This window comes from Budorcas taxicolor, chromosome X, assembly GCF_023091745.1.
Source record: "Budorcas taxicolor isolate Tak-1 chromosome X, Takin1.1, whole genome shotgun sequence".
Lineage (NCBI taxonomy): Eukaryota > Metazoa > Chordata > Mammalia > Artiodactyla > Bovidae > Budorcas > Budorcas taxicolor.
The window spans coordinates 84,788,339-84,815,772 of NC_068935.1; the positions used below are offsets into that span (position 1 = coordinate 84,788,339).

Sequence of the window (27,434 nt, forward strand, 5' to 3'; positions counted from 1 at the left end):
ATTTTCCAGGCAAGAGTACTGGAGAGGGTTGCCATTTCCTTCTCCAGGGGACCTTCCTGACCCAGGGATCGAACCCGGGTCTCCCATATTGCAGGCAGACACTTTACCTTCTGAGCCACCAGGGAAGCCCTGGATGGTTACATGGTTGGTGCCTAAAGATACAGCTTCAGTCCCAGCCCTTACCCCACTCTACCCAGCAGGTCTCAGAAAGTTCTCCTCAATAAGCACTCCATAGCAGCAGCTGCAGAAAGCACAGTCACACTAGAAGAGGAGCCCCCATCTTTTTCCTGTCTATCCTCCCTAAATGCCTCTTGGGTCACAAGCAGAAGTTATAAATACTGATTCTGTATGGATTTACAGCATTGGATAATGCAGCTTAGGTAAGGAAGATTACAGGTTTCATATTTAAGAGGCCTTATATTGTCAAAGTTCAACAGGCTTTCCATCTATGGATTTCTGTGTTCTGAAGTTCAAACATCCTTTGTTTCTTTCCTTCCAGGTCAGTCACCATAAACCGGGACACTCAGCATGTTGTCCCAGCGTTGGAAGAAGCCACACTGTGGGGGCAATCTATCACACTGTCAGAGACTGGGGCTTGACTTGGTACCAACTGCTGTGCAGTTGGAACAGGAATATCATGAGCTGTTAAATAATGACTGACACATTGGTTGAAACGAAGTTTCCAGTAAGGAAGTGACAGTGCAATGCAGATAATTATGGCAATAAAATAGGAAGAGCTTTAGTTCCCAGCCTGACCCTGCCTCTGTTGGAGTCAATTCAACAAGGCGTTCTCAGAACAAAGAAGAGACGTGATTTGGTACCATTTCGCATCAGCAGGTGCCTGGACAAAACATCAATGTGAAGACGGGCCAAGTGCAGTCCTGTGTATCTTGATTAAATTACTTAATATAAAATAAAAGATCTGGGCCATATATTTTAAAATCTGACTCATCCAGCTCTTCTTCAAATAGCTCCCCTGGCCCCCACCCCTAAATGGATTTTTTAAAAGTAATTTCCTTGGGTGGGAGAACCCTAATGAACTGAAAGAAATGTTTGCTTTTAAATTGTTCTGATGTTTTTGTAATTATACTATTAAATGATTCTGGAGTCACTGTTAATGACAAGATTTATTTTTGCTTTATTTTGCTAGGGAGCAGATTTTATGATGTAGTTCAATTGCATGATTTAGGGAGCAGTTAGTCTACATATAGAGGAATACAAGGACTATGAGAGAAACTGTAGGAAGCTCAAGAATCTTAGCAATTCACCAACACTCAAAGCCTGTTAAAGATGTTTGCAGGCTGGGAGAAGTCACAGGTTCCAAGTGTTTATTTTAACTCAAAGGCACATTTTTAAAGTCTAAAAGTGTTGCTGTGATTTTTTAGATCCAATCTTTAAAAATTTTTCAAGCATCTAAATTAGCAGTCAGGAAAAGCCTTTTCTGAGAAGACTCTGATAGTAAATAGCTCAGGCTTTATGAGCGCTAGTTGTTCAGTGCCCTTACAACTCAGCTCTGCATGAAAGCAGTCACAGACAAAATGAGTGAGTAGAGTGTATGCCAATAAAACTTTATTTACAAAAACAACCAGTAGACTAGATTTGATCCAGGGGCCACTGTTAATTTGTCCATCTCTGTTTTAAATGAAGTTGGAGAGGAATAGCTTCCACCCAGAACAGAACCTCTCTGTGTGGGAAAGAAACAAACTAAGAACAGGCCCATACTGCATTCCTTTACTAATGGACAACACTTTTAAAAATATGAAACGAGATGAGCTCAGCCAGTTAATCTTTTTATTTTGATTTTTGTTAAAAAAAAAGGGAAAGAAAAAGGCTTTGAGAAAAATGTGTTAAATATCAGTAAAGGGCAGGAAAACATGTAGCTAGCTTTACAATATCAATCTAAACATATACACAAAGGCAACATTAAGTAAAATGCTAAGGAGAGGGAACACATTGGGGGCCTAACTCCAGTTTTCTTTATTGCACATAAAGGTTGCTGATAACTCCATCTTCACGTTTTCACAGTTAGACATGTTTTAATATTATTTTATATAACATGTTTATATAACACACTATGTTAATTTTATAAAACCACCAGTTTGCTACTATTGAATGGAAGTAAAAGACAAAAATTTCCCCAATTACAGTATGGAGGCTCTCTATAAAAAATTCCCCTGAAGGTCACATCAGACCTTATTAAATTCATCCTAGTCTATTTAAAAAACTGCTTTTCAGCTATTAAATGAATCTTGGTGACCTCCCCATTTAATCATTTTAATGGACATAGTAAAACTTCCTAAGAAATACCAGATGTATTTTAGGTAAAAAACAAACCTAAGTGACCCTACTATGAAGTCATACTTTTGAATGAGTGATTTCAGTGACAGATTCCAAACCCATAGACTTAACACCCACATGACTGAAAAACCACCCCATTGCTTCTCCAAAGTTCACAGCTGGAATACCATAACTAAAGTCAACCCCCAAATGTCCATGCAGTTAAGACACTCACCCACTGACACTGGGATCTTAACTTGTTTGAAGTGCTTTAGACAGCAGATGTAGAGTTCTTCATGATGTTTCCAAGTCCTTTTCCATCTGAGTTCCTCCAACACATACAGGCCCACCCAGATAATTTTCCACTGGCCAAAAGTCAAGCTGACCGTGACACTTGGCAGTTCTGTGAAGCTTTTCGAAAAGGTGGCCATCAGGGTAAGAAAGTGACCTCTCCTAAGTGCTCTTGTGTCTATTTCAGACCTTTTCAAAAGGCAGCAGAACAGGCAAGCCCTCCTTGTCATTTTCTCCAAGGGTCATGTAGCAGAAAACTGGCTGCCTGTGTGTGCCATGTAGGCCGTGGTTAGAGTATACCCTGCTTACAAAAATAAAACATCAAAAACTTTGGTTTTGCTCTTCACAACTTCTGCTAGCACTGGCTGACAAATGGGTTTGTTAATTTACAGCAGCTCTGCTTATGAAACTCAGAACTGGAAGAAAAATGGTTTATTTCTAGGTTTTGTTTTGAAAGGATTGTCAAAGAGCCTACTTGCTTTTCCTCATTAGACACTAGCATTGGTTTCCAGAATACTTCTCTGTAGATTGTTCTTATTAGGTTTTAGAAAGAGGGAAGGTCTTTTCAGGTATCCACATGGTGAAAGCAGCATTCAGGTGGGTTGTTTCTAAACTGTAAGTCTTGGTCACGAAATGCCCTCAATTTACTGTACCTGTATCAGAATGCAGCAGTTGACACTGGTGAGTCAGATTGTCAGTTAAAAACACAGAAGGGATCAGAATTCAATGACAGTATTTGACAGACTAGCTCCTTCACTAACTCATCTACAGAAGCAACATCAAAAAGCAAGCATGAAACCTGTCAAGTGCCCCATTTCTGAAGCGGAAAAAGAAGTCATATAGTTACTGAATCAACAAGCTGACTTTCCTGATGCCCTCAGTCCAGGTTCCAATTTATAGCAGATGGGAAAATCAGCTTTCTGATCCACCTCTTAGAGCTCACAATGGGTACCAAGGTAGGTTTCCAAGAGGATGACTCCCCCACAATGAGTTGCTTCTTTGCCCTGCCAGCAATTTCACCTAAGTGCATCAGCAGTGTTTCTATATTTAGAAATCATTTTGTTCACATTAGATAGCTGACATGAAAACATTAACTTCCGCTGAGGACAAAGAAAGGGGGAGCTATGATGGGGCTTGGGCATGTGTGCGTGAAACAGACTTCTGTTTTTGAAACAAACATTACTTGTTTGCCCTAGACTGAAATGTTCATGGATAGCTGAGAGAACATTTTTTCAGGTTTTCTACAGAAATATTTGTTGACTGAACCATGGAGGACATTTTCAGGTCTAGAGAACACAGCCTAAAGAGCTCCTTGCTGTTTACTTGATGAAACATTTGACGTCACAGTGTGATTTTTGGCTGCAGGACATCAATGCTTGTTTTTCTGGTCACTCCAATAAGTACCCTGATGGCCAGAGTCCATTTAATCACATATGCCCTTCCTATGCCTGTTTCCTAAGAAGAAATACAGCCTTCTTTAAATTCCAAATTTCCTTCTTTAGTTCAATTCTCCTTGTAGTCCTCAAAAAGAGCATGAAAAGGATTTGCAGGTGGTTTTGTCTTTCCTCTGTTGGTGCTATACAAAAGTTTGCATCTCCTTAATTACCTGCTACTGACACCACTGCCACATCAGACAGCAGATTGATCACAACTTTCCAAGTAATATGGTTACTTTGCTCTGGCAATGAATGGGTCCATTCTTATTTTGAGGAGTCCAGCATGGATGCAGGCATGAGTACAAGCAAAATGTGAAGAGAAAGTTCACTTGACTGTGAAAGGGACTATTAATATACTATCAGGTTAAACTACAAAGATAGCATCTCAGAAACTGTCACATTTGACTAGTCAGCAGTCCAGTTAAGACAAAACCCCCTTTCCCCCCAACAAATGGGAGCAAAGATGACAAATTTTAATCTCCCCCATATATACACTCTAGTCACCCATCTCTCCCTCTCATGCTCTAAGATTTTCAAAAGTGACCTTTTCAGTTGTACTTTACAAAGTATGTTCTTGACTTCTGCAAAGATTATTAGCATGAAACTCTCACAACTACCCTCTCGGTTTTGCTGATCAACCCTGTTTGTTCCACGTGACTAACAATTTAAAATGTTCTCTCCTAGACCATTTCTTTAAGGTTCTAGATAGGGTCCACTGCAAGTTCTAGACTAGAGGCTCTCAATCCTAGCTGCACATTAGAATTCTTGAGGATCCACAACAAAACATGGCAGCCAGGCACCAACCTACTGAATCTGAATCTCTGAGGGTAGGGCCTTGGCTTCAGTATTTGTAAAAACTGGCCAAGTAATCTTAATATGCAGCCAGGTATGAGAACCTGTGCTCTAGAGCTTTTGACTACTGAAATGCCACCCCCCCCAACCCAGAACAAACATGTTTCTAAGATGACTTGGGATCACCCTCTCTTGGGGGAACTTTCTTTAGATGGCTGCACCATTACTTAGCAGTTTCGATCTGATTTCTGCCAGATTGGCAGCAAATACTTGGCCTTGAGTGAAGAGGTTTTGGCCTTTGTGGCACATTACTTTTTTGTCACTCAGCATAGGCAAGATACTTCTGAGAGGTGGAAGTTTTTTAATAAGTGAACTCACTTCCTAGGACCCCTGGTAAAGTCAGGATTAATCTCCACATCATGCAAACAAAAATTAGGACCACAGGTCAGTGACTTAATGATTCACTGAATGAAAAAAATCTAACCAAATAACTACAAATCTAGCTAAGTTTTAGGCTCAGCAAATCTCCGTTTACTTATATTTAAGCAGGTTAGAATGAAATGTTTGCAGTGGAGAGTACAAAGCCTGTGAAAATGAAAGTGAAGTCATGTCCAACTCTGCGACCCTATAGACTGTAGCCTACCAGGCTCCTCTGTCCATGGGATTTTCCAGGCAATAGTACTGGAGTGGGTTGCCATTTCCTTCTCCAGGGGATCTTCCCAACCCAGGGTTTGAACCCGGGTCTCCTGCACTGTAGACAGGTGCTTTACCATCTGAGCCACCAGGGAAGTCCTTGGTGGACCATAAAATCAAAATGGACTTTAGATACAAAGGAAAGAAGGGAATAAAAATGATTAATTTATATTATGTTGAATCATATGAAACTGCCATTTCTGTTTTCTTAAATGGTTGAAAATCAGTAATTTCATATCACTAAGCCTAATAATAAAGTTTTCCTGGTTTGCACAATTTATCAATTCAAAAACAAAGTGTCAAGCAATGTCTTATTTAAAAATTATGTCAGCTAAAAAGATTAAATGGTTGATTTCATTATGAGTGTCCTAGATTGAAATGGGCCAATATTTTATCTGCCATAATAAGAAAAATGCCCACATTTTATGAAAGCATTTTTTTTTTTTAGAAATTGGGTTTTCAAATAGGCTCTCACTGAAGCATAGGAAGACTTGCTAGCCTAGTTTCTAAGAGTTCTTTCAGTATTTCACTACTACAGGTGTGGGCAGGTGAAATAGCTCATCTATAAAGAACCCAAACTCTTGACAAAAACCTAAATTTTAAACCACACTTACACATTAAGTTGGTACAAGGCTCCCCAGATACCATGAAAATGGCCCTTCTCTACATGGCATTCAATGTCAAGACATCCAGACTCAAGCTGTCTACAATAGTCGACAGAACCTTCCAACCTTCCATTATTCCTCTTGAATAATGCTTAACTCTCCATTGACTCACCTCTGATTCCTCATGTGGCCACTGAAATCTCATGCATTTATGAACTCAAAATTTGGAATTCTACTCAGTCATTAGAATACTATCTTGTATTTTCTTTGCAGTTAATTTTGTTTGCAGTGAGATTTCTTCCCTCTGAATACTAGCCTGTTGCCTCTTAGGCTTCTTGCTGCTTTCTCGTTCATAGATAAGACTGCATCCCACAAATTGTGGTGTTATTTCTAAAGCCACAGTAAAACCCAATCCTATTCATTATTTCCCAGGCAGTCAGCTCATATGGAATACCTTGAGAACTTACAGATTTTTGCAGTGATATCACCATCAGTTTCTAAACAGTTTCTCCTGTACTCAGATTAGTTAAAAACAACAGTATAACACTATTTTGCCTTTGGTTTCAAACATTCCAGTAACTTCTTCCTTATGGAGATTTCCAGAGAAGGAATTGGAATTCATTCCTCCATGTTGAAATGTTCATGGACATATTTTCCAGTCTTCAGTCTAGAATAAACACAGGGAGTCAAAAAGGGGCAGGAATCCTGATAGGAGGGTGCAGTCACACAACCTCGTTGCTACAGCCTCCAGTCAAATTGCTTTCTCATGTTTTCTGTCCATTTAACACCAGTTTCTCACAGTCCTTGGAGGTCTAATAGCAACTGCCATCCTTCACAATCTTAGCCTGTTCTCTCCTTGTATGCCTATAGCCAATGAAACCTACACCGCTGTGTCTGGATCCGAAGCCTCTCCAGGGAGGAACCCCCACCACCTGCCACACCTTATTCAGATCTGCAGGTGAATGAATGAAGACAGCGTTAAAGCATGCTATTTGTTTAACTCTGAACAGTGCACTACAATGTGAAAAAAGTGGGAATAGGTCTGCATTTGCCTTGATTTAGAGACACTTTCACCCTACCAGCTGCATCTTGGCTGAAATTTTAAATAAGATATCTTCAGACCCCAATAAAACAGAAGTGTTAGTTCCATTCAGTCAAGGCCCCATCTCAACAATGCTGGGGCTTGCAGCCATCCTCAACCCGCCAGTGGGTCCTCCCCCACCCCATCACTCAGGGCTCTGGGCGGGAAGGCGCACACTATCCTCCAGGGGGAACACTAGGCGGGTGCCCCGGCTGGAAACCTTTTGGTCTCCCATTCCCAGGTCTCGTTCCAGCACCTCCTCAGAGCTGCTCTTCATTCTCCGACCACCCTCGAGGCTCATGGAGGCCGTGTGGGAACCTGAGGAGCCGTTCGCAGTCACTGTGCTATCCCCGAAGGTCAAGGTGAGGTCACCCTCGGTCAGGATGAAATCAGAGTCTTCCTCTCTCAGTGGCTCTTGGTTCTGAAAAGTGCAGCAAACATCATCATCAACCACATCAACCACAAATGGGAGACCAATATCTTCCTGGGCCAAAGCCAGCCCCAACTCCTTATCTGAAAATGGGGATCATAAAACTGGCCTGCCTTGAGCCCCTAGTGTGATAACTGAGTGTAAACTCTAGAGTGCTAGCCCATGTAAGACTATTGCTGAACCAGGACTTTGAAGACCAGTGAGTAGTTCTGATTTTAAATGCCTGATAGCATAGGGACAAAAAGTAACAAAAGGAAAGAAGAGGTGATTAGTCTGGATTTTCAGCCTCTCTTGTGGCTCAGTGGTGAAGAATTTTCCTGCAATGCAAGAGATACGAGTTTGATCCCTGGGTTGGGAAAATCCCCTGGAGAAGGGAACGACCACTCATTCCAGTATTCTTGCCTGGAGAATCACATGGACAGAGGAGCCTGGCAGGCTACAGTCCATGGGGTCGTAAAAGAGTCTGACATGACTGAGTGACCAACACTTTCACTTTCAACCCAACAAGAAACGAATAGGTAAGGTCCTGCAAATTAGATTTTGGGTCTTCTCTTTTCCGGGAAAGTATTCTGGGAGGTGGGGTGGGCTCCTGCTCTACACAAACCATCCTAAACCCATCTGGTTTATATTTAAATTGCTCTTTGTCCTACTAAGCAATTGAGGAAGAGGATCAGCCTTAATTAGGATTTCCTTCCCATCCCCACAGAAACATCCTAATGGGAAGGAAGCCCTTAGGTAGATGAAGTGAGGGACTGAGAGGGAGGGGACGTTTTCTTGAGCATCTGTTGTCCGCCTGTCACAAATGTCACAAAAGCTCTCATTTGATCCCTGCCCCTTCCCTGTGAAGGGCGCACACACTCAGGTCACAGAGAAGAAAACTGGAGAGACCCCATGGGATCTGCCCGAGGTTGTCTGGCTGCTTGGAAACAAGTTAGGATTTATGCTGCCAGTAAACGGGTTCTTCCCACAAAAAGGATGTGAAAAATTACCCCATTGGGGAACAGGACTGGCAGGCATCTCATGCTAAGCAGTGGTGGTAACAGAACAGACAAGGCTGAGTAAAGCAGGCTAAATTAGCCAAGTGGCAGCCACTTGAAACTATAAGACTACAGGGAGAGCATCAGGAAGCTGCGTGGGGTCAGACACAACCTTTCACCCACTGGATGGTTTTATAGACAGTGAGGGGTGGTGCACTCCCTGCACTGCCGCCCACCTCCCACCCACCCTGCAAGGCCATCAAATACTAGGAACATCTTCCTTAAATGGCAAACACATGGTTCCAAGCTGCTCCAGGTAAATGGTTCTTTCTTTCCTATTTCCAACCTACCTTCAAAGCACATCGGAAATCCTTTGGCCTCTACCTGAGAGGGTCTCCTTGGTGCAGGATGCCGAATCTGCCTCCCTGACAGCCACATGGTCCCCACTCAGCCAGAGGTTCAGTCACAGTCCCGTGTTCAGGCCTGGGATCCTCATCTATGTGAGTAACCACCAAACAGTACTGACCTCCCTCCTCTTCCTGGCACCCTTCCTTGAGCTGCTGACCTCATAGGAAAGTGAAAAGTGTTAGTCGCTCAGTTGTGTTTGACTCTCTGTGACTCGATAGATTCCCTGGTGACTAAGAGGTAAAGAATTCGCCTGCAACACAGGAGACTTGGGTTCGATCCCTTAGTTGGGAAGATCCCCTGGAGACGGGAATGGCTACCCACCCCAGTATTCTTGCCTGTAAAATTTCATGGACAGAGGAGTCTGGTGGGCTACCGTCCATGGGGACACAAAGAGCTGGACACAACTGAGCATGCCACTCTGTGACTCAATGGACTATAGTCCACCAGGTTCCTCTGTCCATGGGATTCTCCAGACAAGAATACTGGAGTGGGTTGCCATTCCCTTCTCCAGGGGATCTTCCCAACTCAGGGACTGAACCCACGTCTCCTGCATTGCAAGCAGATTCTGTACCATCTGAGCCACCAAGACCTCATATAGGAGATGTCTGTTAAATGCACTGACCCAGGGAAGACCCTTGGGTTCTGCCTGCCTCACCTCTCCTATCCTGGCCCATCTCTGGGCATGTACTGGTGACAAGCACGTGCTTGTTTCCTGCATTGTTTCTTAGTGATGTTGGGTTCTCCACTCTCCACAGCATCACCCCACTTAACCAGGGCTTTTAACAGCCAAGCACACGAATCCTCTTGCCTTCTGCCTCCAGTCCTCACTGGAATGAGGCAGGGTACCAATGTACAGTTCAATAAAAATCCTCTAGTCAGGCAAAGTATAATTCTAAAACTCACTCTAACCTGCCCCATTCCCCCATCTCCATTAGTTGTTCACAAAGTCCTGAACCCCCATCTGCTCTGTGATGGTTTCTTTAACAACAGATGGCATCATGTTCCCTGTTTTAGCACGCTCCATTTCTCCCATTCATACACGTGCTAAGTAATGTTTTTGTTTATCTCTGTCAGAATCTTTCTCCCAGGGCTCCTTAGCTCCCAGTGTTCAGGAGGAGACTCTCCTGGCACATATTTTGCTATTTTGAGGTTTGGAGTCACGTGGAGACAGAGAGGAACACAGACAGAACAATTGCGTGCATGGGGAATTCCGCAAATGGAGCCAAGCCACCCCCTCAGCAGCACAGAGCTCCTCAATGGGAGCCCTGGGATGGCCCACCCTGACCCCTCACAGTGGGAAGCAGGGCCAAAGTTCACCGACAGGAGGAAACAAGACTGGATGGTGACCCATTCCACAATGAAACCCCCAAGCCCAGACAAACAGTACCCTGGGAACGGTCACTCAGAAACAGGGATGCAGTAAAACCCAGTGGAGGATTTCCAGATTGATGCTTAAGGAATGTTCTATGCAGATGATAAAACCATCCCACCCCCTCTAATTCCAGATGACAGGATCAACAAATTTTTGTTCAGCTGAGGTTTGGGTAATTACATAACTAGCTTTCCAGTGAGGGCTGCTCTGGAAATGTGACCAAATAACCCTGCAGACACCTGCAAGCAAGAGCATTGTGGTAATTTGCGCATTTAAATAGCCACAGGTGGTGCTAGTGGTAAAGAACCTACTTGCCAACACAGGAGATGAAAGAGACATGGGTTCGTTCCCTGGGTCAGGAAGATCCCCTGGAGGAGAGTATGGCAACCCACTCCAGTATTCTTGCCTGGAGAGTCCATGGTATTCTGGTGGGATTCTGGTGAGCCTGGTGGGCTACAGTCCATGGGGTCACAAATAGTTGGACACAACTGAAGCAACTTACCACACATGCACATTTTCATTAAGTGGAAGAACCCTGTTTTCTAGGCAGTTCTCAAACCTAAATTTTGTTTAGAGTAAGTACAAATAAGGAATAATGAAAACTATCCATATCTCCCAAAGAACCTCGGTTAAGTATAAAATGTCCTACAAGTGATGGGGGAGGGCTACCCAACAGTGTGTCAAACAGTCAAAAGAATGGCTCATCTGAGGCCCTCAGCCAGTACTCCACTCCACTCTGTCACCTCTGACTTCCTCAGTTAAAATTCCAAAGACTTTCTGCTCTCACTTTCTCAGCAGCAGGCCTCTCCATGTCTGGAGCTGAGACCTCAGTCAGGACCCCAGCCCCAGGCAGTAGTGGCAGTATGGAGGGTGGTTCTAACCTGCAGAACAAGTCACCCCATCTTGGGTTGGCTGTGGGGAGTCCGCAGCCCAAACATGACCCCAGGAAGCAAACCTTGGGCAAAATCTTGAAGTGGTGAGGGAAGCACTTTCAATTAAGTGCCTGGAAGTATATGGAGTTTACTCTGAGGTGTGAGGCAATAGCTGGTTAAGTTTCCAATTTTTAAGATCTATATGAAGTTTTAATAGTGGGTGAGTTATTTTACTATTACAGAGACATGAAAAGTGACCCTTATAAAAATGAAGAAAGAATGAAGGCTTTAGAAACTGCTTAAAAGACACTAGAGCTGGAAGGCCAAGACACAAGGAAGCCCAGTGAAACAAAATCAGTGTGATCAGTCAGAGCTTTTTTTTTGAGCTTCTTAAGCAGAAGCGATCAGGACACCAAGTCCTGATCTTCCTGAACTTCCCTTTGTTTCTGATGACAGAACACATCCAAATGACCCACACTGTCACTTTACACAGAGGTCCAAACTAAGCAAAGTATTCCACACTCAAATAAAAGATTTATTAAATAAAATGGGATGGGAAATCATAAAACTAACTTTTTAATCTATTGGTCTGTATCCTTCCAACATAAAAGATTATCTAGGCTCATATTCCATTAAAAACTCACCACAAGCATTAAAAATCACTTGACAAAACCAAAGGGAAATGGTGCTCTCAGCATCTGACCCATTTTTTTTTTTTTTTTTTGTAATTTAAAAACAGTTTATCAGAGGTGGCACAGGAATTTCATTTTTATATGAGGAGGGGCTGGGGAAGCTGGAAGGCTCAACTGTCTTTAGGTGAAGGAGACATTGATGCTGTTCTCTGCCATGTTTGGTGGCAACTGAAAGCAAAGGCCATGGCAGAACTGCAGTATTACCATGGCAACTCGGCCATGCTGTACTTACCTCATATACCTGGGGACTGGTTAGACACTGAGCGAGCAAACCACACCAGGCTGGGAGGGTGGTGGTTAATGGGGGGCCACTGTGCGTGAGGATGGGTTTCAGGTAACTTTAAAAAAGAGAATTAAGGAAAACTGCCTGCAAAGAAAACACACACCCAACAAAATGTGTTCAGAAATCCCATGGAGTAAATCATCTGGCATTCTACCCCACTTTCCCCCATTTTACCAGTACAATACAGAAAGTATGGTACTTGTAGTCTGCAAATATCTGAATCCAAGAATAAACTATAGCCCATCATCCGTAAGTGTTAACCATTAACTTTCAGGTTGCCAGTTCCCCATTTTTAGTTAAAAATACTTGATTAAAATACCTTTCTCTCTTCTTTGTTATGATGAATGAGAATTTTGGTTTTGATCAGCCTTCCAGCTTTTGACACACAACGAGCTCATGTTTTGGAAACAGGAAATCGTGTAGCTGGAATGGAGATATTACAGCACCTGGGTCCCCGTTGCTCAGAACTCACACAGTGGAAATGTTTGAGGTGGACAGGAACTTAGAGGACAAGGCAAAATGGCTTCACGAAGGTCATTCAGACCTCAATCTCCCCACCTTCCCATACTAGACTATTCTTCCCTCTACCTGCTGCCTCTCTCCCAGATTCTCTCAACAGTTTCTCCACCTTGATATTACTGGTATCATGGGCCAGATCACTTTTGCTGTGGGGACTGTCCTGCATTGTAGGATGACTAGCAGCATCTCTGGCCTCTACTCACTAGATGCCAGGAGCACCCTCAACCCCTCCCTTAGGTGTGACTACAAAAACGTCTCCTGACATTGCCCAATGTCCCCCGAGGAGAAAACTTGTCCTTGATTGAGCCCCCTGCTCTAACACAAAGGTCAACTGTTCTGTGGTAATTGGTTCAAGGTTTACCAATCTATGGATATGTGTGCTACCAAATGTGGAGTCCTGTGTTGGAAGCACCATGAAGCATGTATCACTTTATGATGGAGGTGGGACCATTTCTGATATCCCCAGTATAAGTAAGCAATGGGAAAAGGTAGAGACCAACAGGATCAGCTCAGATACAGGAATGGCCAAGAGACTTTAAAGGCAGATGGGGAGTCACAGCTGTACTCAAGAATATGACTATTCCAAGCACCAGCACTTCCTGTCTTCATTCAGAGCAGCAGGAGAGAGAAAATGTTGCTCTACATCCTGCTTATTTAACTTGTATGCAGAGTACATCATGAGAAACGCTGGGCTAGAGGAAGCACAAGCTGGAATAAAGACTGACAGGAGAAATATCAATAACCTCAGATATGCAGATGACACCACCCTTATGGCAGAAAGTGAAGAGGAACTAAAAAGCCTCTTGATGAAAGTGAAAGAGGAGAGTGAAAAAGTTGGCTTAAAGCTCAACATTCAGAAAACGAAGATCATGGCATCTGGTCCCATCACTTCATGGGAAATAGATGGGGAAACAGTGTTAAACTTTATTTTTCTGGGCTCCAAAATCACTGCAGATGGTGAGTGCAGCCATGAAATTAAAAGACATTTACTCCTTGGAAGGAAAGTTATGACCAACCTAGATAGCATATTCAAAAGGAGAGACATTACTTTGCCAACAAATGTCCGTCTAGTCAAGGCTATGGTTTTTCCAGTGGTCATGTATGGATGTGAGAGTTGACTGTGAAGAAAGCTGAGCACCGAAGAATTGATGCTTTTGAACTGTGGTATTGGAGAAGACTCTTGAGAGTCCCTTGGACTGCAAGGAGATCCAACCAGTCCACCCTAAAGGAGATCAGTCCCGGGTGTTCATTGGAAGGACTGATGTTGAAGCTGAAACTCCAATACTTTGGCCACCTGATGCGAAGAGCTGACTTATTGGAAAAGACCCTGATGCTGGGAAAGATTGAGAGTGGGAGGAGAAGGGGATGACAGAGGATGAGATGGTTGGATGGCATCATCGACTTGACAGACATTGGTTTGGGTAGACTCCGGGAGTTGGTGATGGACAGGGAGGCCTGGAGTGCTGCGGTTCATGGGGTCGCAAGGAGTTGGACACGAGTGAGCAACTGAACTGAACTGAACCGGAGGAGATGGAAGGGTGACCCTGGGGTAAACTTCTGGCTGGAAATTACTCACCAAAGGAAGATGTGTGGGCTCTGCTGGGACTCGTTATAAACAGAACAAGCTCCCTCTGCCTGCTCTCCTTATTCCTAGAAAGAGCCCCTTTAGGCCTATCAGTTTTTTTGTGTCTTCACCTCAGAAGCTGTCATTGGCTGGATTCACAGAATGACTAATACAAGAGTCCCAGAGAAGCTGGAGGTTGCCTTTCACTTCCCTGTCTTGGGCAATTCAAAGACAAGCTGCCTCTTCCCAAACATAAAAGGCCATCTAAGAAGTTTTTTTAAAAGGGGAAAAATATCTACAGATTTTAAATAATCAAGTTGTTGGAAGGGCAAAAATGAAATATCAAACCTCTCTCCCACCCAGTCTTTCTGGTAATTTACCATTACAACTTTACAGAATACATTTTTTGCCTATTTCCTGATTTATGCACTGTAGTCAAAGCTTCTAAGAAGGATGGTAAATTTAATTCATTTACATTTCTGCCTCTTTTCAATTTTTTTCCCTAATTTTTATTATAATTAATTTTATACTTGAGATACTTAACATTTGCATTCTGTAACTAATAAGCAAATCTCTGCTTTGTCTATGGATTGAGCCTAATGTTAATGACCAATAAGCAGCACTTATAATAATGCAATTTATGAATATTATTCACTATAACCAAGCAGAGTAGTTGGGACACTCTTAAAGTAAATGTAATACAATGTCATTTAAACTCTGTCAGTAGAGAAAATTTGAGTATCCTGCAAAAAAAAAAAGATCTTTTAAAATTTCTTTTTGATTTTATTTCTTCTGGTTTATAACAAATCACTGCTTCTTCAATGGTGTCCCCTTAGCTGTATTTTGCTTTGTTTAATTCTGATATTACTTTTCCCCCTTCTCCCAGAGGCTTCATGGTGCTAAACTTTCAGAATTCTTGCATGTTTGAAAGCCACTGTTCTTTTTTATTTTTGATTAATAGTTTGGGTGTAGAATTCTAAGCTCAGAAAAATTTTTTCATCCTACAGCTTTCATTTTTTGCCTATTTCCTGATTTATGCACTGTAGTCAGAAGCTTTTAAGAAGGATGGTAAATTTAATTCATTTACATTTCTGCCTCTTTTCAATTTTTTAATGGTTTCAATTTTGTTGATGGTTTCCCTTCTTGTGCCTGTGATATTTTTTAGTTTTATGTAGTCCATGTTTATTTTTGTTTTTGCTGCCTGTGCTTTTGATGTCAAAGACAAAAAAAAAAAAAATCAGTGCCAAGATCAATGTCAAGGAGCTTTTCCCCTTTGTTTTCATCTAGGCATTTTCTGGATTAAGGTATTACATTTAAGTCTTTTAATCATTTTAAGTTGATTTTTGTGAGTTGTATAAGATGAAGTCCAGGTTCATTCTTTCACATGTGGATATCCAGTTTTCCCAACACCATTTATTGAAGAGACTGCCCTATTCCCATTGTGTATCCTTGCCTTGTTGTTCTTGCAAGGGTTTATTTTTGGGCTTCTTATTCTGTTCCCTTGATGTGTGTGTCTGTTTTTATGTCATTGCCATACTTTTTTGATTACTGTACCTTTGTAATGTAATTTGAAATCAGGAAGTGTGATGCCTCTAGCTTTGTTCTTTTCCCTCAAAATTGCTTTAGCTATTCAGTGTCTTCTGTGGTTCCATACAAATTCTAGGATGGTTTTCCTATGAAAAATGCCATCAGAGTTTTGACAGAGACTGTACTGAACCTGAGGTTGCTTTGGGTAGTACAGACATTTTAACAATATTAATTCTTCCAGTTCATGAACACAGGCATCTTTCCATTTACTTGTGTCTTCTTCAATTTCTTTTATCAATGTTCTTTAATTTTCAATATATAGATCTTTACCTCCTTGGTTAAATTTATTGCTAAGCATTTTATTGTTTCTGATGTTACTGTAATGGAATTGTTTTCTTAATTTCTTTTTTGGATAGTTCATTATTAGTATATAGAAATGCAACTGATCTTTGTATGCTGATAATATCTCCTGCAACTTTAATGATTTACTTTAAAAACTTTGAACAGTTTCTTGATACAATCTGTAGGGTTTTCTACATATGAGATCATGTCATCTGCAGAGACAATTTTACTTCTTCCTTTCTGATTTGTATGCATTTTATTTCTTTTTCTTGCTTAACTGCTCTGGTTAGAATTACCAGTACTGTGTTGAATAGATGTGGCAAGAGTACATACCCTGGCCTTGTTCCAGATCTGAGAGGAAAAGCTTTCAGCTTTTCACCACTAAGTATGATGTTAGCTGTGGATTTGCCATTGCTGCTGTTGTTTAGTCACTAAGTTGTGTCCAACTCTTTGTGACCCATGGACTGTAGCCTGCCAGGCTCCTCTGTCCATGGGATTTTCCCGGCAAGAATACTGGAGTGGGTTGCCCTTTCCTTCTCATGGGGATCTTCCCCACCCAGGGATCCAACCCACGTCTCCTGCATTGGCAGGCAAGTTCTTTACCACTGAGCCACAGGGAAGTCCCAATGGCATGAGAGGAACTGGTAATTTTGTGTTTTGTGACCTGTTTGGTAATAGATGAGTGTACCTATTTTGTAATAACTCACTGAGCACTTATGATTTGTGTACTTTACTATATATATTCTTTATGTCAATACAAAATTTTAAACATCTTCAAAATCTGCAAAGACCATATATAAGCTACCTACCCCTTTGATCACTATGTTAATTTAAGAAACCATGAAGGTGTACCTTTTTGGTTTTTAATTCTCACCTGCGGCCAAGATAATCTACTGGAATAGAATCTGCCCTGCATGTAGTCCAATGAAGGCAGGATCAGACTTGGCCAGATTTGGTCCAGCCAATAGGAATAATCCTTCCCACGTGAATTAACTGGCCAACCTTCACTTCCATTCTTGACCACAGCATGGTTCAAGTATAATTTTAACTAATTTACCTACATAGGCATATTTCCCTTGAATGCAAAGCTCTTAAAAGCCACATAAGTCTACCAGGCTATGGGCTGGCTACCCTAATGATGTGCACATTCCTCTTGGCTAGGGAGATGCTTGTTATGACTAGAGGTGATTGAATGACCATTGCATGTGTCCCAAGAGAGGACTGGGTATATCTGTAGCAAGCACACATCTTTCCTTATTCATCAGAAGTCACGCTGACAATACAACAAGAGAATTTCATCATCAGTGTTTCACAAATACAGGGAAGCCCCTTAAAAAGGATACTTGTGATCAAAGCTGTACCACAGCCTGAATAGCCATGCACTCTCCTGCTTTGTTCGGTTTCCTCTGGCAGAATCTGAACCATCCTAGGAACAAACAAGAAGACAGATATTTAGTTGCAGAGAGAGGGTTGATATAAGGGAGGAAAGCTTCCCTTTTAACCACAGTCTTTAGAGATTTGAGCTCAGAGTCAAACCTCCTGTATCACCAAAATTTCAAAGATATATCGGGAGGTAATATTTTAACACATTATTGATCAGAGATGTATTAACATTATAGACATTAGTTTCTGCAAAAACCCCCCAGTCAATAATGTGTTAAAAGAAACTGAATAAATCCAAAGGTAGACCAATCAATCCCCCAAAGAAAAAGGCTTGGTTATGTCGGGGGGTTAGATCAACTCAATGAAGCACACAATTTCTGAGTAATTTTCCTCAGAGTGCCTTTTGGCAGATTAATTACCCTAAAGTAGTCTAGATCCTAACAAGTCAAAATTAATTTTTAGAGAATACTAAAGAAAGTATCTGTAAAACCAACTTTCAAGGCTCCTCACCCCGCCAAGCTGGCCTAGAGAAATCACAGAGTTGAGTTTCCTAACAAACCAATCAAGGGTTCTTGGTGGTCCTTACCCAGCCAGGCAACTGCCTTGTGTTCCAAGCAGTAACTTGCCCTACCAGCTTTAGGAAGGCAAAGGTGATGGGCAGGGCAAAGGGAGCCAGAACCAGCATCTCTGTTATTTTCTCTGCCCTCAAGTAGTAGCTTCCTTTACTATTCTTCTCATGCCTTTCCAACTCAAACATCCCCATCATTTCATTTTCAAAAGAATTGGCAAAAATCAAACATTCATTTAAGGTTTAGGAAATCTGTTCTGTGCAAGTATTACAAGCAGCACACTTAATATTAAAAAGTGGATGGATGGCAGAAATCTGAGGGCACTCCTGGGGTTCCATGTTGCTGAATGACAAGCTCTAGAAAGTACAGGCTGCTTGTGAAACGTAGGAGCTTTATCATCTTCCTCTTGACTGTTCTAGGGGGAGGCAGCTCTACAAGTGAGGGGCAATGGACAACAACCAAATAAAAGTTGAGTCACAATTTCAAGTATGTATCAACAGTTCTAAATCTCAGTGGGTGTAAATTCTACCTATAGTAACAGATGCCAAGGATGAGTCAAAAATTTCTGAGAAGGTAACATATACACAAGTAGAGGCAGAGAAGTTAGCAAGCACTATTTACATTCCTAAAATTTCCAATGGCCAAGATGACTTTTAAAACAGAGTCCCCCCATGGTATTTGAGAAATGTTTAATAACCTGTATCTGGAGAAGGGCATGGCAACCCACTCCAATATTCTTGGCTAGAGAATCCCACGGACAGAGGAGCCTGGTGGGCTACAGTCCATAGGGTCACAAAGAGTCGGACACGACTGAAGTGACTTAACACAGTAACCAATATGGAAATGGCTCAGTTAAATGGGCCTGTCTGTGGATGAGGAAACAAAAAGGAGAGACCCTAGAGACCAATTTTATTTCACATTTTAATAAATTATGTGGGAGAAAGGGGGCACAGAATGTCTCCATTTGTAGCTAATGATCATTTCTTCAGCTAACTAATTGCTAGTCTAATAACAACTCTAGGGAGATCTCATACCACATGACTGAGTGGAAAAGTGGTAGATGACCATTTTGAGAGATGACTGTTTACAAAGAAATTAAATGCTTATTATCAAGTGACAGGCTCTAAATTCTTGGTTCTGTCTGTAGAATCTTACTAAAGACAAATCTAACAAGATGATAAACATCTTCCAGAAGGATGCTATACACCATCAGGCATAAGGTAAGTTCCCGAAAGTCAGTTTTGTTTGCTTTCCCACTAAAACAACGATAAAAATGGAAAACCTCTATTCTGTTATCCTAACCTCTGCACTGTCAAACCACAATGCATTCTCATCACCTGTAACACTTAAGTTCTTGCCATCTCACCTCAAGGAAGCTACAGGAGACTGACTTATATAAGTAAGCCCCAAGAGGGACAATGAAAATGAGCAAAGCAAGGGAAAGGTTTCTTTCTGAAGGCAAATTAAGCAAATTTTTCCTCGGCCTACAAAGAGATATGCCTGCAGTCCACAAATAAAGTGACTGCACAAATGTAAGACACTAAGAATCAACCCTGAAAGGTTACAAATTCAGGGCAAATAAAAGGTGCAGCTCTGCAACAGGGGTGTTAAACACCTCTCTTTCCAAGAGAAGGGGCCAGAAGCATGGTTATCAGTTCAGTTCAGTTCAGTCGCTCAGTCGTGTCCGACTCTTTGCAACCCCATGAATCGCAGCACACCAGGCCTCCCTGTCCATCACCAACTCCCGGAGTTTACCCAAACTCATGTGCATCGAGTCGGTGATGCCATCCAGCCATCTCATCCTCTGTCATCCCCTTCTCCTCCTGCCCCCAATCCTTCCCAACATCAGGGTCTTTTCCAATGAGTCAACTCTTCGCATGAGGTGGCCAAAGTATTGGAGTTTCAGCCTCAGCATCAGTCCTTCCAATGAATACCCAGGACTGGTCTCCTTTAGGATGGACTGGTTGGATCTCCTTGCAGTCCAAGGGACTCTCAAGAGTCTTCTCCAGCACCACAGTTCAAAAGCATCAATTCTTCAGTGCTCAGCTTTCTTCACAGTCCAACTCTCACATCCATACATGACCACTGGAAAAACCATAGCCTTGACTAGATGGACCTTTGTTGGCAATGTCTCTGCTTTTCAATATGCTATCTAGGTTGGTCATAACTTTCCTTCCAAGGAGTAAGCGTCTTTTAATTTCATGGCTGTAATCACCACTCCAAAATCACCACTCCAAAATCTGCAGTGATTTTGGAGCCCCCAAAAATAAAGTCTGACGCTGTTTCCACATCTATTTCATGAAGTGATGGGACCAGATGCCATGATCTTCGTTTTCTGAATGTTGAGCTTTAAGCCAACTTTTTCACTCTCCTCTTTCACTTTCATCAAGAGGCTCTTAGTTCTCCTTCACTTTCTGCCATAAGGGTGGTGTCATCTGCATATCTGAGGTTATTGATATTTCTCCCAGCAATCTTGATTCCAGCTTGTGCTTCTTCCAGCCCAGTGTTTCTCATGATGTACTCTGCATATAAGTTAAATAAGCAGGGTGTCTGGACAGGAAGAATTTGGATTCTTCCCCAAAGCCTCTGGGAAAATCAGGGAGGATCTGTGTGGAACAAGACTGATTTAAGTTGACCCAGAAGATAGCCAACAACTGTTTCCCAGCAAGATTTGGATGGTAACCATGGACAAACTGGTGAGCCCTTGCTGCGGGCTCTGAGCCAGGGTCGGTATGGGTGCAGGTGATCCTAAAATATGCAGGGACTTGCTCTCACACCACATCCTCCTCAAAACCTACATCCCCACCAGCAAACAAATACCACCAGCTCTGCCTATCACCAAATTTTTGAGCATAAAACTATGAGTGGCTTTTCTCTTGCATTCATTAAGCACCTACTGTGTGCCAGGCCCCATGCTCAGTGCTGCCAAACACAAAGAGGAATGAGACCTCACACCAGCCACTTGAGAAGCACATTTCCAGAGGAGGAGACAGACAGACCTATGTGTATGTGGTGAAGAAAAAGAAAGCAGGTTAAAGACCTGGGCAGTGGCCAAAGGTCCTATTTTGAAATAATTTTTCTAGAACTAATGAATAATGATTTCTGGGCAGAGTTATATTTCATTGCATTTTTATGGTTAAAGTATATATTTTTATGTTAAGGTCACTATAATAATAAGAAGAGCTTATTTTTTTTTTTTTTAAGAGAGGTAGTAGAATACTGCCCTTCCCCTCAAAGATTTCTACATCCTAATCCCGGGAGCCTGAGTGTGTTATGTTACTTGGCAAAAGGGTCTTTGTGGATGGACTTAAGGTTTTCCAGGTTGGCCCAGTATAAACACATGGACCTTGATAAGCGGGCAGGGGGTGGGGTGGGCAAGAGAGTGATGTAGTGAGGGAAGAGGCAGGAGAGGTTCAGAGCATGACAGGGGCTTGCCCTGATGGTGCTGGCTTTGAAGGTGGAGAGGCCAAGAGTCAGGAAATGTGGGTACTTCTAGGAGCTAAGCTTGATTCCCGGCCAATGGCCAGCAAGGAAACAGGACCTCAGTCCTACAAGTACGTGGAAGTGAATTCTACCAGCAACCTGCACGAGCCTGGTGATGGCTTCTCCCCCAGAGCCCAACCCCACAGACACCTTGACTTTGACACTGAGAAACCTGAAAGAGGGAAGCCAGTAGAGCTTACCAGACTTCTGACTCACAAACCTGTAAGACTGTGTTGTTTTAAACCACTGAGTTTGTGGTAATTTGTTATAGCAGTGATAGCACACTAATGCAAAGTTAAAAAGTACATAGTTGATAACGATGGGGGCCAAGATTTCTCAGAAGGGCTAACAAAGGGTTTAAAAACAGGGAATTAAGTGCTCAACTTTGGCCACTTGATGTGAAGAGCCAACTCATTGGAAAAGACCCTGATGATGGGTAAGACTGAGGGCAGGAGGAGAAGGGGATGACAGAGGATGAAATGGTTGGATAGCATCATCAACTCAAGGGACTTGAGTTTGAGCAAACTCCGGGAGACAGTGAAGGACAGGGAAGCCTGGCGTGCTGCAGTTCATGGGGTGGCAGAGTCAGACACGACTGAGCGACTGAACAACAAAGCGCTCTACACTGCCTTCACCAGGGCTTCTCAAACTGTCAACTGCACACAAACTTCTTGGGCCCTCTGCTAAAATGAAGATTCTGATTCTGCGGGTCTAGCTGTGGCCTGACAGTCTGCATTTCTAACAAGCTCTCTGGTGATGCCCAGGTTGCCGTCCATGGGTACACTCAGAACAATGGGGAGAGGCCTGTGGTACCTTGTGGAGAAGCAGACAAGACCCTCTACGATCTCGCTTCTGCCACTCTCTACCCTCATCCTTCATCACACTGTCACCAAGCCCTTAAGGAGAATGATTCATCTGTCTTGTTTGTAGATGTACTCCCAGAGCCTGAAAGAATGTCTGAAATATAACAGATGCTCAATAAATATGTGTCCAATGAATGAATAAATCAAGTTTGAACTTCTAAGAAAAAAAAAAAAGATAGGGAAACTGGGGGCCACGATGGGAGACAATCAAAAAAAGAAAAAGTGTCATGGGGAAAGGGGTCAGAGAATAGTAATCTGAGCAAAGGCACTTGAGCAACTGTTTTGAAGTTAAAGATGTAAGGGCCTGGCTATCAGATTTCAGCCTGGAAGGAAGCTGGGGGAAGGACCCAGAAACAAACAAATCCAACTTGCCCAGAAAGGTATATGTCAGTGCAATATCTGAGTTTTGGCAGTTTTCAGTCACACACACACAGGCACCACAAACATAGCAGTTTTCCTTCCTCCACATTCCACTAATATCCTGCTTGTGACCTTGTCCTGCGGAGATGACAGAGGCAGGATACATTCAGATTCATGCTCCGAGCTACTCCACATCGGCCGCATCAGTGAGCATGCTTTGTAAACTCGGGGAAGGAAATGAATGATGTGTCTGCCTGTCCGGCCAACATAAATCTCAGCTGTGTCTGGCATAAAACATCCCCTCTTGAATGGGTTGGGAGGCCACCCCCAAGCCCAGGCAGCTTGCCTCCAGCTGGGCTTGTTTTTGTTTTGGTTGCAAAGTCACCAAGACCTCCAGAGAAACAAGGCAACAGAGTTTTTTGTTTTGTTTTGTTCTAATGAGTCAAACTTGCCAGGGACATGAAACTGAAGTCTATCCACAATATTCTTATGCTTCCCTCACCCAGAGCCAAAAGTTCTGGCCAACAGCTCCCTTCTTTCGCCCACATGAGCTAATATTCTGTGGTTCTGTAGCCATGACTCTGTTTATAACCTCAGGCTTCTAACACTGGTGAGGAAAACGGTGCTCCTTATAAAAAGTGCTTTCCCATCAAATAGCACTTTTTTGTTTGCATGTTTGTTCATTTAGCAAGATCATTTAGAAATGAGGTAAAGAGAAGTGCCCTTTCTTTTCTAATGGGGAACAAACATCTGGACCTTCCCCATCTCTGATTTCAGTTTCATGACAACACTGAGCATGTGACCTGGATCCAGTTCTGGGGAAGCTGCAAAAACCCAGGGTTTCACCCAAAAATGAGAAGCCCATTTACTTCTCTGTTTTACTGGTTTCTCATGACCACTGAGTGCTCCCAGCCCTATTTTTAATGGCTTATTGGAGCAACAAGGTCAGGCCAGGAGGACGTGGATAAATGAGGCCCTTTCTGCACGAGGGCATGAGTCATTTTTCAGAATGTGACCTGAGAAACCATGCTTGAAGTTCACCTTTCTTCCCCCATCTGACAGAAAGACTCAAAATGCCAAAAGGCCTTCTGCATAATATGTATGAGGCTTAGAAGGTGGCCAGTTAAAGGGAAGGTGTGACATAGCTCCTGACTAGGGCCAGCTGAAGGGGCACCACTGGGAGTGCAGCAGAAGTGACCGTCACATGTGTGATCAAAATTGGCCCAAAGGATGGCATCCCAGGCTCACCCTGGGGCTAGGGGTGCTACCTTAGCTATCACTGTGTGGACTAAATGCACTGCCAAAACCCTTAGCACTTAGGATGCACTGCTTTTTAAACATTTCCACAGCAAGTCTGTTAGTAAGTCTAGCTACAAGCCCAGTGTCTCTGAGAGATACAGTAAGTTTAGCTGCTGCTGCTGCTAAGTCACTTCAGTCGTGTCCAACTCTGTGCGACCCCATAGATGGCAGCCCACCAACCTCCCCGTCCCTGGGATTCTCCAGGCAAAAACGCAGGAGTGGGTTGCCATTTCCTTCTCCAATGCATGAGAGTGAAAAGTGAAAGTGAAGTCACTCAGTTGTGTCCGACTCTCCGCGACCCTATGGACTGCAGCCTACCAGGCTTCTCCGCCCATGGGATTTTCCAGGCAAGAGTACTGGAGTGGGTTGCCATTGCCTTCTCTAAAGTTCAGCTACATGGAACCAATCAAACCATTTCACATATTTCCTTTGAGAGATGCTTAAGTCCAGAGGCAGGAGCAATTGAAAACAGCAAAAGGGCAGGCGGTAGGGGGACAGTGGGGGGGTTAAGGGTGTTGACTGGTTTGGAACTGTCAAGATGAAATTGCCCCAAGCCCTGGCTATCTAGCTGGCAGTGACCTGCTTTTCTTACAAAATTAATCTTGACTAGCCACAGGTATAGGCAGGATGTGGTGTATCCTACCACAGCCATTATTTTCCTTTCAGTGAAATAAGGATGTCCATTACGGATTTCACCCAGCTTTCCTCAGATCCAAGTTTGGAGATACCCAAACTGTTAGATTCTAAGTTAGCTGCAAGAGGCACAGTTCCTGAACTCCTACTTTCTAAAGTCCTTAAAGTGAAAGTGAAAGCATTAGTTGCTCAGTTGTGTCCAACTCTTTGTGACCCTATGGACTGTAACCTGCCAGGCTCCTCTGTCCATGGGATCTCCCAGACAAGAAAATTGGAGTGGGTCACCATGCCCTCCTCCAGGGGATCTTCCTGACCAAGGGTATTGAACCCCAATCTCCTGCATTGCAGGGAGATTCTTTACCATCTGAACCACCAGGGACTTACAGCTCTAGTCAAATAGCAACTTTTCCAAAGGAACTTCTCATTGAAACCACATATTCCCAAGTGGCACAATGGCTGATTCTAATATAGTCGCAAAGGTCTTCTGGAGCACCATTAAAGTGGGCACCAAATCTCCAATGAAGCTCACTGAAAGTTCATCCCAAAATGCCTAGAACTTTCAGAGGTCCCTTATGGGGCCTCAACCGAAGAATGGCCTATCAGGCTGTGACCACCCTCACAGAGAAAGACCTCAGAGAAAGCTGTGGTGGCATCCCTGGGCCCAACACAGCACCACATTTTGTGAGACTTGTTAAAATCTGACGTGGTTGCTGGAGTTATTTAGAAGATCCTAGGGAACCTAAGACATGCAAACTCGATTTAGGATTAACTGCAATGATGAGTGTGATTCAAAGCTGACTGGAGGGAAAACAAACACTTGATATGGCTTTGCAGATGATATATGCACATGGTCAATGGAGCTTCCCACACCCTGTGCCACTCTTGCTCCCCCATCTTCCCATCAAATACCAATCAAGGCCCCCATGGGCCAGGCACTGTGCTCAGCACTGGGTATTCAACACTGAACAAAATAGTTCTTCATTCCCCAGGCCAAAGAGAAACATTTTGGAAGCAAATTTCTGCTCCTATCATAACTTCCCTTTCCCCCACCATGCCTGCCCAGGAAATGCTGGCCTGAGAAAGGGGCAAAACCTGGAGGCAGAATCACCCCACCAGGCCTACAACAGGGGTGACACTCTGCCTCTGCTTCGCTGAGCATGCACCCCCAGACACACTGCCTCTCTTGCATCTGAAACCACCCAGGTGCCTGCTGCTATTGACTTGGCCTCTGGAATTTCGAACCATGAGTTCTCACTCCCATATCCAAAAAGCACACACTTCCATGTCCCATGGGACCTTTAACCACAGGGTACTCTTCCAAAGTGTCCAATGAAAGGCAGGGGGGCAGTGTTGCTGGGTAGTTTCCTCCAGCTTTAAAACATGGCTGCTGCTTCGCTGATGCTTATTCCGTCCAGAGGAGATGGTCTCTATCTCTTCCCGCTGAATCTGGGCTGGCCTGAGCAACTCATAACCAAGAGAAAGTCCTGGAAGTGATGTTGTATGACTCCCAAGGTTAGGCCACAAAAGGCCAGAAAGCTTCCACCTCACTTGCTGGGACATGGGCTTTTGGAAGCCAGAGCCATCAGGTAAGAAGTCCCACACCCTGAGGCCAAGGAGAAGCCATCACAGGCATTCACAGGCATCCTGCTCACCAGTCCTAGTCTGTGTCTTCCAGCCCAGGTACCAGACACAAGAGTGAATGAGCCTTTGGAAGATTCTAGTCCCCAGCTGTTGACTGACCCCAGCTTTTTTCATGGAGCACAGGCATGCTGTCCCCACTATGCCCCTTGCAAATTCCTGACCTAGACAACACCTATGGATGAGAAATCGTTGTCCACTTCCTCACATTTGGAGCACCTCATGATGCTGCCAGAGTAACTAGAGCCGATGGCAAAACCAATGGCTAGCCTATGCCTCTCCCCCATCCCCCAGCACCGTCTCCATCAGGATTCTCTGCAGCAGCAGGAACTCTTCCCTGCTATCACATGAGATGAGACACAGGGCTCTTGCCCTCACGGCCTATGGGGCTGAGGACTGCTGCTCTGCTACTATGGGACCATGGAAGCTGCCAGACCATGGAGAAGCAGGAGGGCCAGCTATCACCCAGCATCCCTTCTTTCTGACTCATGCTCTCTGGGCTGGAAAATTGATCCCATCCTTCTCCTTCCCAGAACAAGCTACCATGAGCCAATTGCCAATGTATCCATGTATCCATTTTTGGAAGGGGAGAGTCAGGTTAAATGCTCATTTTGGCCCCTTAATAAGTTGTTTGAGAACAGGGACTCGAGTCAAATCCTGGCTGATCAATTTTCAAATTGTCTGATCACAGAGACACACTTTGACTCTCAATTTCAACTTCTAATCTGTAAACTGGGCATAACAGTTCCTACTTCATAAAGTTGTTCTCAAGATCACAATGAGGGAATCCATGTAAACTGCTTGGCATGTAGTAAATGCTCAAATAAATTCTAGCTATTTTTAATAACACCTTCCCACAAAGAAGCATCTTTTGTGACTTACCCCTTGTAAGACTTGGAAGCTGTTGTTGTTGGGTGGTGGGTCTTGGTCTGGGTCGACACCAACTCTGTAAGTCATCAGGGAGAAAGACAGGGAGAGAAAAACATAGTGTTAGCTTGGACCATGGCAGCCAGGCCGGTTGAAAGCAGCTAAGAGGCTGACCACC

At 43.4% G+C, this 27,434-nt stretch overlaps 2 protein-coding genes across 4 annotated transcripts in view; one reads left to right on the forward strand and one right to left on the reverse strand.

The window, feature by feature from the left end:
• CHST7 (carbohydrate sulfotransferase 7) overlaps positions 1-27,434 on the forward strand; it is a 520,876-nt gene that overhangs the window by 26,315 nt on the left and 467,127 nt on the right. The window contains exon 2 of one of the 3 annotated variants that reach the window (XR_008201614.1): positions 500-809. The exons of 1 other annotated variant lie outside the window; for it this stretch is intronic. The gene's annotated coding sequence lies outside the window, so the exon portion shown is untranslated. Of the gene's footprint in view, positions 1-499; positions 982-27,434 lie in introns of those variants that run through there. One more of the 3 variants, XM_052663798.1, reaches the window with a different exon arrangement.
• Positions 7,321-27,434, reverse strand: part of SLC9A7 (solute carrier family 9 member A7) — a 167,505-nt gene continuing 147,391 nt past the window's right edge. The window contains exons 14-17 of the mRNA XM_052663795.1: positions 27,272-27,335; positions 17,505-17,587; positions 12,159-12,264; positions 7,321-7,596 (exon numbers count right to left, since the gene is read on the reverse strand). Of these exons, the coding sequence (XP_052519755.1) occupies positions 7,321-7,596; positions 12,159-12,264; positions 17,505-17,587; positions 27,272-27,335 (529 nt within the window). The remainder of the gene's footprint in view (positions 7,597-12,158; positions 12,265-17,504; positions 17,588-27,271; positions 27,336-27,434) is intronic.